This window comes from Otolemur garnettii, unplaced genomic scaffold (assembly GCF_000181295.1).
Source record: "Otolemur garnettii isolate 467f Iridium unplaced genomic scaffold, OtoGar3 scaffold00009, whole genome shotgun sequence".
Taxonomy (NCBI): Eukaryota; Metazoa; Chordata; class Mammalia; order Primates; family Galagidae; genus Otolemur; species Otolemur garnettii.
The window spans coordinates 38165279-38179168 of record NW_003852404.1 but is presented as its reverse complement, the minus strand read 5'-3'; the positions used below and the strand labels follow the sequence as shown (position 1 = coordinate 38179168).

General features: G+C 37.2%; 2 protein-coding genes across 2 annotated transcripts in view; one reads left to right on the top strand and one right to left on the bottom strand.

The window, feature by feature from the left end:
* CMSS1 (cms1 ribosomal small subunit homolog (yeast)) overlaps positions 1-13890 on the bottom strand; it is a 348622-nt gene that overhangs the window by 226470 nt on the left and 108262 nt on the right. The gene's annotated exons all lie outside the window — the stretch shown is intronic.
* The window catches only part of FILIP1L (filamin A interacting protein 1 like), an 83308-nt gene continuing 79535 nt past the window's right edge, over positions 10118-13890 (top strand). Inside the window, exons 1-2 of the mRNA XM_023509734.1 lie at positions 10118-10481; positions 11195-11368. Coding sequence (XP_023365502.1) covers positions 10230-10481; positions 11195-11368 — 426 coding nt within the window. The 5' untranslated portion in view covers positions 10118-10229. The remainder of the gene's footprint in view (positions 10482-11194; positions 11369-13890) is intronic.

Below are 13890 nucleotides of genomic sequence, written 5' to 3'. Positions count from 1 at the left end.
ATCTCTTTCCATTCCCCTGTCAGGGAACTAAGTTTAGCATACGTGGTTCCATGTAAAGATAGGAAGAATGCAATGGAAGTGTAAAGCTAGTAGGCAGCCTGCTCCCTACACTCAAGAAAAGTATAGAGTGTTAAATACATTCCAGCTTCAAGCCTCGGATCACTCCCAGCTACGTCCCTTGGCAGTGAGTATCTTCCAGTTAGCACAGATGCACTCTGCATTATGTCGTCTTTTGGCCTTCAAAATACAAAATTCATGCTGAAAATTTCCCACCCAACTAAGTTTAAATAGGCTTAATAAAATAGACATGGGCTTAATAAAATGTCACATGCCTAAAAACAGGGCTCATGATGGTTATGGGTACGGTCAAATGAAAGAGGAGTATAGTAGATACTTACTTCAGCTCATTTTATGCATGTGAGGGTGCGTGTAGAGGAGGCTGGGGGTGAGAGATAGCAGATTAGAGTATATACAATTAAAAGTTTTAAAATTCAGTGAAATTAAATGGAGATTTCTAAGCGATATGGATTTAACATCTCCTCCCCACCCACCCACCATAAGAGTGAACACATATCCACACTCACATTCTCTGAATTGTTGGTTGGCATAAGTGGTGCCCTCAAATTCATATTAATTTCTTTGCCTTTGGTAAATCTCTTACAGGCATCACCATGCTTTCCTATAGTTTTTTCATTTACTTCAGGCCAAAACTCTTTAAGATAATATACATAAAGTACTTAAAACAATGGCCGGCATGTGGTAAGCGGTCGATATGCAGTTACTTCACTAGATTCTCAATACCCTTTTTAAACATTTCTAGCCAGATGAATCATCTTTACCATGAGGCAGCTCCTACTCAGGGCCAACCAGCTCTGCTGAGGATTGCATGATTCAGTCACTCAATAAATCCCTGCTGAGGTCCAGCTCGGTTGGACACAGGGATACAGACCTGAATAACAGGGTTCTGTGCTCACAGGGTGTGAACAATGAGCCCATTATCAAGTACCACTATCTCCACTTTACATTGGAAGGCTGGCAAGGTCCAAGGCCACAGAGCTAACACGTTGGCATTGTGATTTAAGCTCAGTTCTTTCTGATTCCACAATCTCATACTCTTTCTATTAAGACAAGTCTCCTGCCACTTCAAGATGCCAGCAAAATGGCTGAGGAAAGCACATTAAAATTTAAGAATAACTAGGAATTCAAAAAGAGTTTCTGCATATAAGTAGTATATGAAAACAAAACATTGTTACTGAATAGACCATTTGATTAAAGGCCAGGGTTTGTGAATTTATGTTATATAGATTTTTATGTAATTCTGGGTACTCGGAATTCAGCAAATGGACTATTGGTCCAAATATGAAAATGAGCTAATTAAAACAAGATATTGTCTTTCACAATACCTGACATAGTATGTACTTTAGAAATGTTGGATAAATTAATGTTAAACCAAGATTTTTCCTTCACTATGTATGTCGTCTTCAAGGACCTAAGTAGATACAGATAGTCATTTAGTGGGCTCTAGAGGCCAGACTACCCAAATCAGGACCTGATGGTACCACTTTTAAACAGTATGACCTTTAGCAAGTTATTTAACAGCTCCAAGCTTCAGTTTCCTCCTCTGCAAAATGGGAGATAGTTATTGAGCATTTTTTAGTAAGGATTGAAGAGTTAATCAAAGGAAAGCATTTAGAATAGCTTGTCTATGGTAAGTAAGAAATGTTAGCTATCATTACTACCATTATTTTCTTCTTTAAATTAGAGTAGTTTTGATTGACTACTTATACATCATATTAAATGATCAAGATAAATGATTTTTTACTGAGGCTTCCCAAGTTACCTGATTATAAGTAAAACATCCTCTTGTCACATATCTCTTCTACAATTAAAATATGAAAATAAATAGGTATACAATGACTAAAATTAGTCTAAACAGCATCAAATTGTATAGAATACACAATTTTGGATGTATAAGACTAATAGAAATAATACAAAAATTTAACTTTGGTAGTAAGGAGTTGGCTAGGAGTATGTGTGTTGGGGGGAAGATGATGAGTATAATAGGCCTCTATTTATCTTTGGCCATCTCCTGTAAAGGAAACAATTAAAAATTCTCTTCTAGTCCTTTTCCTGCATGACCACATCCTTACCAAGATCCACCACAATTTTCACCAGCTTAAACCCAAGAAAAACTGACTGAGGTCGTCACTCCATTTGAGAACAAAGCAGAATCCACTTCTCACCGCCAACTGCACTGTATTTGTATCCATAGATACAAGACAACAGAGAATCACAGAATTCTAAAGCGGGAAATCCCGCGACCTCAGAGATCATCTAGTCTCAGGCCCCAACTCTGCTATCGGGGGATCTGCTAGGGGTTAAACAAGAACAGGCCAGAGGTCAAGGGAAAGAACCCCTTGTCCTTGTTCCATCCTAATCGGGCCAACCTAGCCCATTATCCTCATTTTATAAGGGACAATCCAATGCTTGGTTAATTAAAGGCAGAGCTGGGATCAGAAACCAGGTTTCCTGATTCCCAGTCTATATTCCTGGATGCCATCATTCATTCCACAGCTCTGAGAATCATGAACAACAATGTATTAGGCTTGTTAAACTGACAACTAAGCAGATTTTCTCCTTGCAAACCCATTAGGTATTACGCCAGCACTTGATGAAAAGCGTAAGGCATCATTATTTGGTATAAACAAAAGCAACTTTCTATTACAGTTTTTTTTCTTTTTTTGTAACCTAAAAATCCCAAACCACTATTGCCATTACAAAATTTTCTTTATCCTAGTATGCACTTCTGGGCCCAGCACAGATGCATTACAAAGTTGCCAAGAGAAACAATGAAGTCACTGATAATACAAAGCATGAGCATATCATGAAATTCATGTCTTTGTTTTCTTCCTCTAGATACTTAATTACTTCTCATTACTGATCATTTTGTGGTTGTTGGCAGAGGGGCAAGGAAACTCCACCACTGCAAACATGTGGAGACACACACTCCTCAGCAGACCAGAAGTCTGCACACGACTGGGCTGCTTGCAAATCCAGTGTGAACAGCACCTCATTAAGCAGTAAGAATGTTGATGCCTTAGCAATTATGAATTGGGCTGCAATAAACATTCTGGTGCAAATATCTTTGTTATTAAGTGATTTTTGGTCTTCCAGTTATATACCTAGTAGAGGAACTGAAGGATCGAACGGCATCTTATTAGATCCCTAAGTGATCTCCAAACATCTTTCCAAAAGGAACGTATTAATTAGTTTGCATTCCCACCAGCAGTGCAGAAGTGTTCCCTTTTCTCCACATCCACACCAAGACCTCTGGTTTTGGGATTTTGTGATGTGGGCTAGTCTTACTGGAGTTAGATGATGTCTCAAAGTGGTTTTGAGTTGTATTTCTCTGCTGATTAAGGATGATGAGCATTTTTTCATATATCTGTAGGCCATGCGCCTGTCTTCTTCACAGAAGTTTCTCTTCAAGTCCCTTGCCCACCCTGAGATGGGATCACTTGTTCTTTTCTTGCTAATATGTTTGAGTTCTCTGGGGATTCTGGTTATTAAACTTTTGTCAGAGACATAACCTACAAATATATTCTCCCTTTCTGAGGGCTGTCTGCAAGTATATTCTCCCTGTCTGAGGGCTTACTGTGTTCTTGGCTGTGCAGAAGCTTTTTAGTTTTATTGGGTCCCAGTAGTATTTTTTGGTGTTGCTTCAATTGGCCAGGGGGTCCTCCTCATAAACTATTCTCCCAGACCGATTTCTTCAAGTGTTTTCCCTGCACTTTCTTCTAGTATTTTTATAGTTTCATGTTTTATCTAGCGAGAGTCTATCTTTGTTAATGTTGAAAGGTGTTTAGTTTCAGTCTTCTACAGGTCGCCAGCCAGTTCACCCAGCACTATTTGTTAAATAGGGAGTCTTTTCCCCACTGAATGTTTTTTAATTGGCTTATCAAAGATCAAATGACCCAAATAGCTGGGTTCATCTCTTGGCTCTCTATTCTGTTCCATACATCTACTTCTCTGTTTTTGTGCCAGTACCATGCTGTTTTGATCACTATCGATTTATAGTATAGTCTGAGGTAGTGTGATTCCTGAGTTGTTTTTATTTCTGAGTAATGTCTTGGCTACTTGAGATTTTTTCTGATTCCATATAAAATGAAGTATTATTTTTTCGAGGTTTTTAAAGTATGACAGTAGGGCTTTAATAGGGATTGCATTAAAGTTGTATATTGTTTTGGGTAGTATGGACATTTTAACAATGTTGATTCTTTCCAGCCATGAGCATGGTATGTTTTTCCATTTGTTAAACATCTTCAGCTATTTCTTTTCTTAGAGTTTCATAGTTCTCTTTATAGAGATCTTTCACATCTTTGTTAGGTAAACGCCCAAATATTTCATCTTCTTTGGCACTACTGTAAAAGGAATAGAGTCCTTGATTGTTTTTTCAGTTTGACTATTGTTGGTATATAGATAGGCTACAGATTTGTGAGTATTGATTTTGTAACCTGAGACATTGCTCTATTCCTTGATCATGTCTAAGAGTTTTGTAGTTGAGCACTCATCATCTTTAATCATTAAAGAAATGCAAGTCAAAACCACTTTGAGATATCATTTAACTCCAGTGAGATTAGCCCACATCACAAAATCCCCAAACCACAAATGTTGATGTGGCTGTGGAGAAAAGGGAACATTTCTGCACTGCTGGTGGGAATGCAAATTAATATGTTCCTTTTGGAAAGATGTTTGGAGATCACTTAGGGATCTAAATATAGACCTGCCATTTGATCCTTTAATTCCTCTACTAGGTATATATCTGGAAGACCAAAAATCACTTTATAACAAAGATATTTGCACCAGAATGTTTATTGCAGCCCAATTCATAATTGCTAAGTCATGGAAGAAGCTCAAGTGCCCATAGACCCATGAATGGATTAATAAATTATAGTATATGTACACCATGGAATATTATTCAGTCTTAAAAAAGATGGAGACTTTACCTCTTTCATGTTTACATGGATGGAGCTGGAACATATTCTTCTTAGCAAAGTATCTCAAGAATGGAAGAAAAAGTATGCAATGTACTAAGCCCTACTATGAAACCAATTTATAAGCACCTACATTTCCATATGAAAGCTATAATCCACTACAGCCCAAGATGAAGGGGAAAGAAGAGGGGGAGGGAAGAGGAGGGAGGGAGGGTAATTGGTGGGACCACACCTATGGTGCATCTTACAAGAGTATATGTTAAATCTATTAAGTGTAGAATCTAAATGTCTTAACACAATAACTAAGAAAATGCAGTGAAGGCTTTGTTAACCGGCTTCATGAAAATATTTGAAATTGTATATAAAACCAGCACATTGTACCCCATAATTGCATTAATGTACATAGTTATTATTTAATGATAATAATAAAAAAGAACATTGGTGCACTCTACTTCCCATCCCCCAAAGAGAATCGGTGGTCTCAGAAAAACTATAATCACTCTAAAAAGAATAACAAGCACAGTATAAAAATGGTTTAAGTGACTTCTTTTTTATAAAAATGGTTTAAGTGACTCCTGTCATATTTCACCTAAACCAACTTAACAGTGAGGTGAGAAAGGCAGGATGTGTACCCTTAGACTTCTGCTGCAGCTCAGGGCTGCCTGAAGCTAATATGAGTAATGCTTAGTACACTACCATGGTAAATAGAAAAATGATATATATGTGTATATCATTTTTTTCTTTTTGAATATATTTTCATAAAGCACATAATAGGCATATTAATATGATAATGCATTAAAATTTTTAATAAATAAATAAATATAAATATAATGGGGTTTTTCCCAAACATATCTCTCACACATCTCCAACCTCCCATCCCTGCAGAAAAATGTACCTTCTATAGCTTTGTTTTTCTCAAATAAATGCACTTTCCTGGCTACCAAAGGAAGAGCCAGTTACAACTACTATCACAGATCACTGTTTATGGGTATTGGATTTATTCATAAACAGTCCCTTTGGCAAGGCTATAAACACTTTTCAGACAGGATGTCTTTCCTGGTATGTGCATTTGTCTTAGGCAATATGGCGTACTGGAATTATGGTATGATTTTCAAGAGTATGGGTTCAGAAGGGAGGTTACCTGGATGGACTCGAATCCCAGTTTGCCACTTATTAGCAAAGCAACATTCCATAACTTACCTGTGCTTCCACTTCTTCTGTAAAGTAGAAATAATAATTCCCTACCTCACGAAGTTGTTATGAGACTTGAATGAGTTAACAGATATAAAATGCTTAGAAGAATGCTCGGTACATTATAAATATTCAGTAAGCATTAGCTATTATCATGGTTACCACTACTTCTGCCTTTCTTCCCAATATCTAATGCATGATAGATGGAAGAGAGAAACAGTGTCAAGTTGTAGAGGAAACACACTATGTACCTTGCTAGTACTTTGAAAGTAAATGTTTTAAATTTCTCCAGAAGGAAATAGCATCAAGGAAAGATGTCTCACCAGTATCAGTTGACATCTGGTTTGTTACTGACAAATAAAACTTAAAAATAATAAACGTGTAAAACAGTAAATACCTTTAAGTCCTGCTTTTATAGCCTGATTAAGGGGAGGCTACAAAACAATTATCAGTTGAAAGTTAATACTGGGGTTACTTCCTTAAGAATTATCTTTTATTTGTAATTTCTCCCTGGTAGAAATCATCAGACACAGGTTTACTGTGCATCCACACGCAGCATTTAGATTTCTGTAGATTTCCAATAAGAGGCAAACTCACAAAATCTGTCTCTTCTAAATATACTAAGGATAGTTTATGTCAGAAGGCACAGTGGCAGGAATCATTACAGATCACAGAGGGTATGTGGATCAGACTTCTTTACTTCACAGACTGAGACACTGGGGCCAGAGAGGGTCAGTGCCTTAATTAAGTCCCATAGCTGATTTGTCACAGAATTCTTTTCACCTGATTTCTGCCTAGTTAAGTGCACTTTCATCACCCCAGTTTTGGGAATTGTTTCCATAAACCTTTTGAATAAAAGTGCACAACTTGTATTGAGAAAAAGAAGCCATACCAAAATAACTGACTTAGTATATGACATACAGTAGGGCCTCAATAAATACTTTTTGAAGGATGAGAGAAGGAAGGGATGAATGAATGGAGGTATGGCTGGCTGGCTAAGAAGTCCTCAAGGTTCCTAATCTGTTCCAATACTCAGGTCATCTTAAATGGAGCGAGTAAGCTGGAACTGGTGAGAATCATTTCTTAAATGGAATACCCAGTGGAGATACAAAACTATTTTTTCAATCTTTTTGGTTTTTTTTTTCTCTATAAACATGGCTAACATTTCATTAGATCAAAGAGATAATCAAACTTATTTTCCTTCATGAAAATTTTTTCAACATAAAAAGACATAGTTAATATCTTTATATCTAACTATAAGTACATAGTTAATGTAAACTCACTATGAAATTTTGAGGAATAAAAATAAAATTAATAGGCTAGGTGTAGTGGCTCCCGTCTGTAATCCTAGCACTCTGGGAGGCCAAGGAGGGTGGACTGCCTGAGCTCACAGGTTCGAGACCAGCCTTAGCCAGAGCAAGACCTCATCTTTAAAAAGGAATAGCCAGGTGTTGTGACAGGTTCCTGTACTTCTAGCTACTTGGGAAGCTGAGGCAAGAGAATTGTTTGAGCCCAAGAGTTTGAAGTTGCTATAAGCCATGAAGCCATAGCACTCTACTGAGGGTGACAAAGTGGAACTCTGTCTCAAAAAAAAAAAAAAAAGTTAGTAATAATAACAATAAAAGCTAAAGTTTATTGAATGCTAATTTTGTATCATATTATGAACATCTGATGTTCATTGGCTCATTTAATCCTCACAGTAACCATAGGTGTCACCATTCTCCTACTGTTATACCCACTTTACAAATCAGAAAACTGAGGCACACAGGTATTAAGTAACTTGCCCAAAGTTTTACAGCCAATAAATAATTGAGAGGGAATTTAAACTCAGGCAGAGTGGTTCTTGAGCCCATGGTCATTGATAGCCACTGTTTTATACTGCCACTGTTTAGGTTTAGTTTTCAATGAAAACTATAAAGAAAAAAATTTAAAAATTGATAAATTTAACTAAATTGAAATTTAGAACTTCTGTAGTTTTAAATATTCCGACCAGAAAATATAATACAAAGATAACATAATCAACAAAATAGTAATTTATAGAATACATAATAACTTCCTACAAATCTCAAAGAAAAAGACAAACAACAAAAAGATAAATGGGCAAAGATTGTTAATAGTCTACCGGCCAAGAATGGTGGCTCATGCCTATATAGTCCTAGCTACTCAGGAGGCTAAGGCGGGAAGATCTCTTGAAACCCAGGAGTTTGAGACCAGCCTGGGCAATATCTTAAACAAACAAACAAACAAATCACTTAAATTAAATTTAAAAAATATAAAAAGCAAGATATCATTTCACAGTCATTAAACCGTAAAAAATTTTAAATTTGATAATAGCAAGTGTTGATGAAGACATGAAGCAATGGGAATCTCATACTCTGCTAATAACTAATGCTTTGCTTAGGAGAGCGATAATCTCTAGTGTGGTAATGTTGAAGATACACATATATAATCCTACTCCTTTACTTTAAAGAATGTTCCCAGGATAAATGTATATATACAAGAAAAAAATGCGCAAGAATGTTCATATAGCATTTTTTCTAATACTGGAAAAAAGTACACTATTTAAAAGCAGTACAATGGAGAAGTAAATTGTGGACTATTCATGTAATGAATTATTGTAGTGTAATCAAAATACTTTATCATAACTATAGTAAGATGGAACAAGAAAAAAAACCTCAAAAATATAGAGTATAAAAGCAAGTTTCAGAAAGATACATCCAATATACCAGTTATATAAAGTTTGAAAATGTGAAGTAGTACTACATATTGTCTATCTATCTGTCCATCCATCCATCCGTCCAGCTATCTATTTATTCTTAGAAAGTATTAAACATGCATGGCAATGATATATACCAAATTTAAGATGGTGGCTAATTCTGGAGTAGAAAGGTAAGAGAATGGCTCCAGAAGAGATACACAGGGGCCTTCAACTATATCTATGAAACATTACTTAAAAAAATGTTTTCTAACACGTACAGTACATTATGAAAATTTTACAAAGCTGTGTGGTACCATGTTGCAGTTCACTATATTTCTCATACTTTTCTCCATGCTTGAGCTTTTCAGATTTTTAAAGAAATAATATAAACTGAAAGGCACCAGTGGTAAGTTTCATGACTTGTAGTGACAAAGAGTAAAATTAATAATACATTTGTATGTTATTAGAGTGAACCTCACAATATAAGCTCAACTGGTATTTTCTCTTTCTAGTTAGAAATCTCAAAAGCTGAATAATTTTTCTTTTGATTATAAATTAATTGGGATAATCATATAATCAGATGTGGAGTTAACGAGTCCCTAAAATATTAGTTTATTTAGCCAATTACTTTAGGCAGTAGTGTCTCTGCTTTAAAGATGAGTGTCCTAAATATGTAATAAATCCTTAATTTTTCCAAGGATAGATCTAGAGTTTCTGCAGAATGTCAGGAATACAGCTAGGACCAAGCCTTCATTCCTTTAATATTACACTTTGCCTTCATAACAAAATAACTCAAAGTACTGTGAAGCAGTAATTCTGACACCTCTATCCTAATACACCAAAGGCTAAAAAATTAATATAAAACAAAACAGCTACAAAAAAATCCCAACAAGAAATTTCAAATTGCAATTGCAAAAGAAATACGTGAATGTGAAGAAAGTTAGAATAATTAGCAAATTTATCATTTTACAATGATATTAAGTACAACTTAATTTAAGTAAGTACTTAGGCCTTGGTTGGAGGTCTGACCTGGGTCCCTGAGGTGGAATGCTTGCTGGATGAAGTTCAAACTCAGTCTGTTTACCTGTGGACATAAGTGACCTTAATCAAAGCAGAACACATTTTTTAAAATGTTGACTTTAAAAGCAGAAATGTAAATAAGACTGTGATTTATGAATCTACTAACATCCTTTTCTGCTGTAGACAGACATCAGAAAGATCGGGTTTGGGGCTACGGTAAATATAACAAGAATGGGGACTTGTTAAAGCAGTAGGCGGTACTCTTATTAAAAGTCCACTTGCATTAAGAGTTACAAATTGTCTTCCCTTCTTCCAGGCCTTAAAAAATGCGTTCCAAAAGCAGTGAAACTGAGGGCACAGCCCAAAAGCAATTCCCAAGACATATGACAGACTGCAGCTTCCAAGAGTCTAAGGACATGAAGCACAGAAAGCAAGATGAACACCCCACTGGCAAGTCAGACGAAATCCTTCCATGTCCCAAGGCAGAGAAGCTACACAGTGGTCACGGCCGCCAAGCAGACGACCTCTCAAGAGATGACCTGTTATTTCTCCTCAGCATTCTGGAGGGAGAACTGCAGGTCAGCTGGTTGGGATTATCCCCATCATGATTCAAGGGGAAGGCTGCTTATGAATTTGGTGTGCTGTTGCCACAGAATAGATATCTGTGGTTTGTGTTTGTGTGTATGTGAAAACAAAGCGTCAGTGTACATACACAAAGTTCCTTTCTACCAAGTCAATGCTCAATTAATCACATCCCAAAGGGCTGTCATTATGACATACGACTGGCACGCATGTTGGGAAAGGACACTTCCTCTGCCTCTACTGCTCAGGAGCTTCGGTGCAGAGGCACATGCCGGTAGGCAATGTCAATGCCAGATGGCTGACTTCTGGATTGGTTTAAACAACAATAGGTGCTTTGTACCTTATGTGAACTGGCTCCCAGGCTTGCCCTGGTATTATTAAAATCTAAAAACAGCTGTTACACATGTAGAAGAATCTTATTTCCTATCCCCTGAAAACCCAAATGCCAGTACATTGAGGGGTACCATGTTATCAGCTTGTCAAATATAATAAAAAAATGTAATTGTTTTTTAAAACATTATTAACATGTAGTTAGATTGTAAGCAAGATGAAAGAACATAGCTTTGATATCTTTTCCAAAAGGTGCCATAAACCAAATATGATTCATTTCTATTTGAAAGAGAAGAGAAAACACTGTCAACTATCACGAAAATCACTTGCTGAGACTGCTGGGCAATAAAGCTTTCTGAAATACCTTTTGTTCCTACAGGCTCGAGATGAAGTCATAGGCATTTTAAAGGCTGAAAAAATGGACTTGGCTTTGTTAGAAGCTCAGTATGGGTTTGTCACTCCAAAAAAGGTGTTAGAGGCTCTCCAGCGGGATGCTTTTCAAGCAAAATCTGCCCCTTGGCAAGAGGACATCTATGAGAAACCAATGAATGAGGTATGTACCTCACTGGGGTATGCACCAGGGAGGCTGATGCTCACTAGCCAGCCATGAACTAGGCCTGGCAGATGAGCATGACCAATTACTCCTTTTGGATTGTTTACAGTTTTACTTTCCAATGGATTTAAGATCTACCCAAAGTAGAGAAATATTACAAGTTCTATAGGAAAGAAAATGAGAATTAATCATAGACAGGATGCTTCCCCTAGGTTTTTCTTGACATCGGACTGAAAACTACCAAACGCAAGAGAATCCACACCCCCCTTGCCCTGCCACAGACAAAAGGGTATGTGCTTCTTTGGGGGACTTGAAGGCTATCCAGGCCATAATAAAAAACAGATATAGTTTACCACAGAGTTTAATTTCTTTGAAAATGCTGAGGTATTATGTCATAGAAATCTTGAGCATGAATGAAAATGATCTGAAGAATTGCTTAAGAAATAGAGTTTTAAGGGTGGAGGGAGGGGGTTTGGAGGGATCACTTCTGAGGTTTATCTTATAGGGGTACAAGTGAATCTTTCTAAGAGTAGAATGTGAATGTTTTAAAACAATAACTGAGAAAATGACATGAAGGCTGTGTTGACCAGTTTGATGGAAGTATTTTGGATTGCATGTGAAAACCCCACACTGTACCCCAGAAGTGCATTAATGTACATAGTTACCATTCAATAAAAAAAAGAAAAAAAGAAATAGAGTTTTGAAAAGCATATTTTAGATGAGTGTGTACCCTCCTTTTCCTTCCCAAGTTTAATGATAGCACAGTCCTCTCCCCCAGCAGGTGGGCCAGCAATGACAATGGCAGAGGTGTGCAGCCCCCAACGTGGTTGCCAGCGCACAAAAGTGCAGTGTGCTTGTTTTCCACTTGCTGGCATTTCTGAAAGTCTTTGGAATCCTCATTGTATTTTTCTATTTTTCTCTGAGACCTCAAAGGAAAAATCATAATTTTTCATTTTAATAAAAAGAGAACAACTAGGAACATGAGGTACGAATAGTGAATAAAAGCAAGTTTCACACAAATTTCTCCCACGTAAGCTCTGGCAGCCTATCTCAGGATTGACCTCTAATGTCCTTGCTATTCTTGACTTTGGTGCCTCATGAGAGAAGACTCCTGTCTTGCCAAATTGGGAAGAAGCTTGGTCATGTGGATCTGCTTCTCTGAGTGGGGAGGATGAGACCACCCAAAGTCTGTTGACTTGTGCTTTAATCCAAATTTTAAACACAAAGAGTCGAAGCTGCGTTCAAGTCAATCGTGTTAAAATTATATCCTGGCTTTCAACATATTAACTGTGGAACAGCATCAGGCACCAATTCCCCAACCCCGTGAGCTCAAATGCAGAGTAATGGTCACTGAACATACCCCTAACAAAACTCCACTAACGGCATAACCCATTAACACTTCAGAGGGAAGTGAAACAGAATGATTCCAAAGTTATGTTGAAATCATAAGGAAAAATTTTAGTTATAAAATAATTCTATTATACAAATGCAAAATTGGAAATACCCTCTTTGCAAATGCTTGTAATCCTAACTGTGCACAATGCCCCTGAAAGTTACCTAGAATCTGGGCAAACTTCGCAAATCCAATCTTCTTTGATTACTGTTCCAACAGATTTTACTCTCCCAACTGCTCATATTTCTACCTATGATTTGCCAATCTTACACTTTCCCTCTACTTTTCTCTTATAGATCTTTCTCTTCTTAGCTGTCTATCCAATTCCTTGAAGCCCATAGAACTCTATCTCTACAACCCAGTTATCTACCATTTTCCTCTATCTAGGAAATAAGCGGTGTGAGGGGGACACTCAGAGAATAAATGGTCAAGGGGAATTGTGACTAGCAGTCCCCAGACAGGGCTGAAGAAAAGACAATGAGAGAGAGAGCACTCAGTGTTCCCGCTAAGACCAGCCCTGGCTGCGCCCTGATCACATTAGAATGAGCATCTGCATGCTATAAAGCTCTTCTGCTTTTGCCTTCCCCATCTTGGAGTGTTGACATCCTCTCCTCCCTTTTATTTTCCTCATGATGTTCTTTTTGAAAAAAATCTAAAAAATCTCAATCATGTCTAGGGTAAACTAGAGGGGATTTATCTAATTCTTCAGGCAAAATAACTCAGAAGAACAAATGGCTCTCAGTTAGTTACATGACTTGGTAGGAACACTGAACTATGATGAAAAACTAGTGGAACCCTGTGAGCTGAAACAAAGGAGGGGGATGGAGCTGGAGGTGGTGTGGTCACCAGGGAGGCAAGAACTCCCAGACAGTTGCAACCTTCCAGTCCTTTCCAACCTAGGGTTTTATATTAGAACTTATCTTTAAAAGAGGTACTTGAATTAATGGCCTCAAGTAAGGTATTCTTAATTTTTTCAAAAAACATAATCATTGAAAATATAACAACATTTTGGATTATTCTTTACTATAATGAAAAGAATCTCAATATCTTTTTTGTTATTCCAGATCAGGGGTCCTCAAACTTTTTAAACAGGGGGCCAGTTCACTGTCCCTCAGACCGTTGGAGGGCC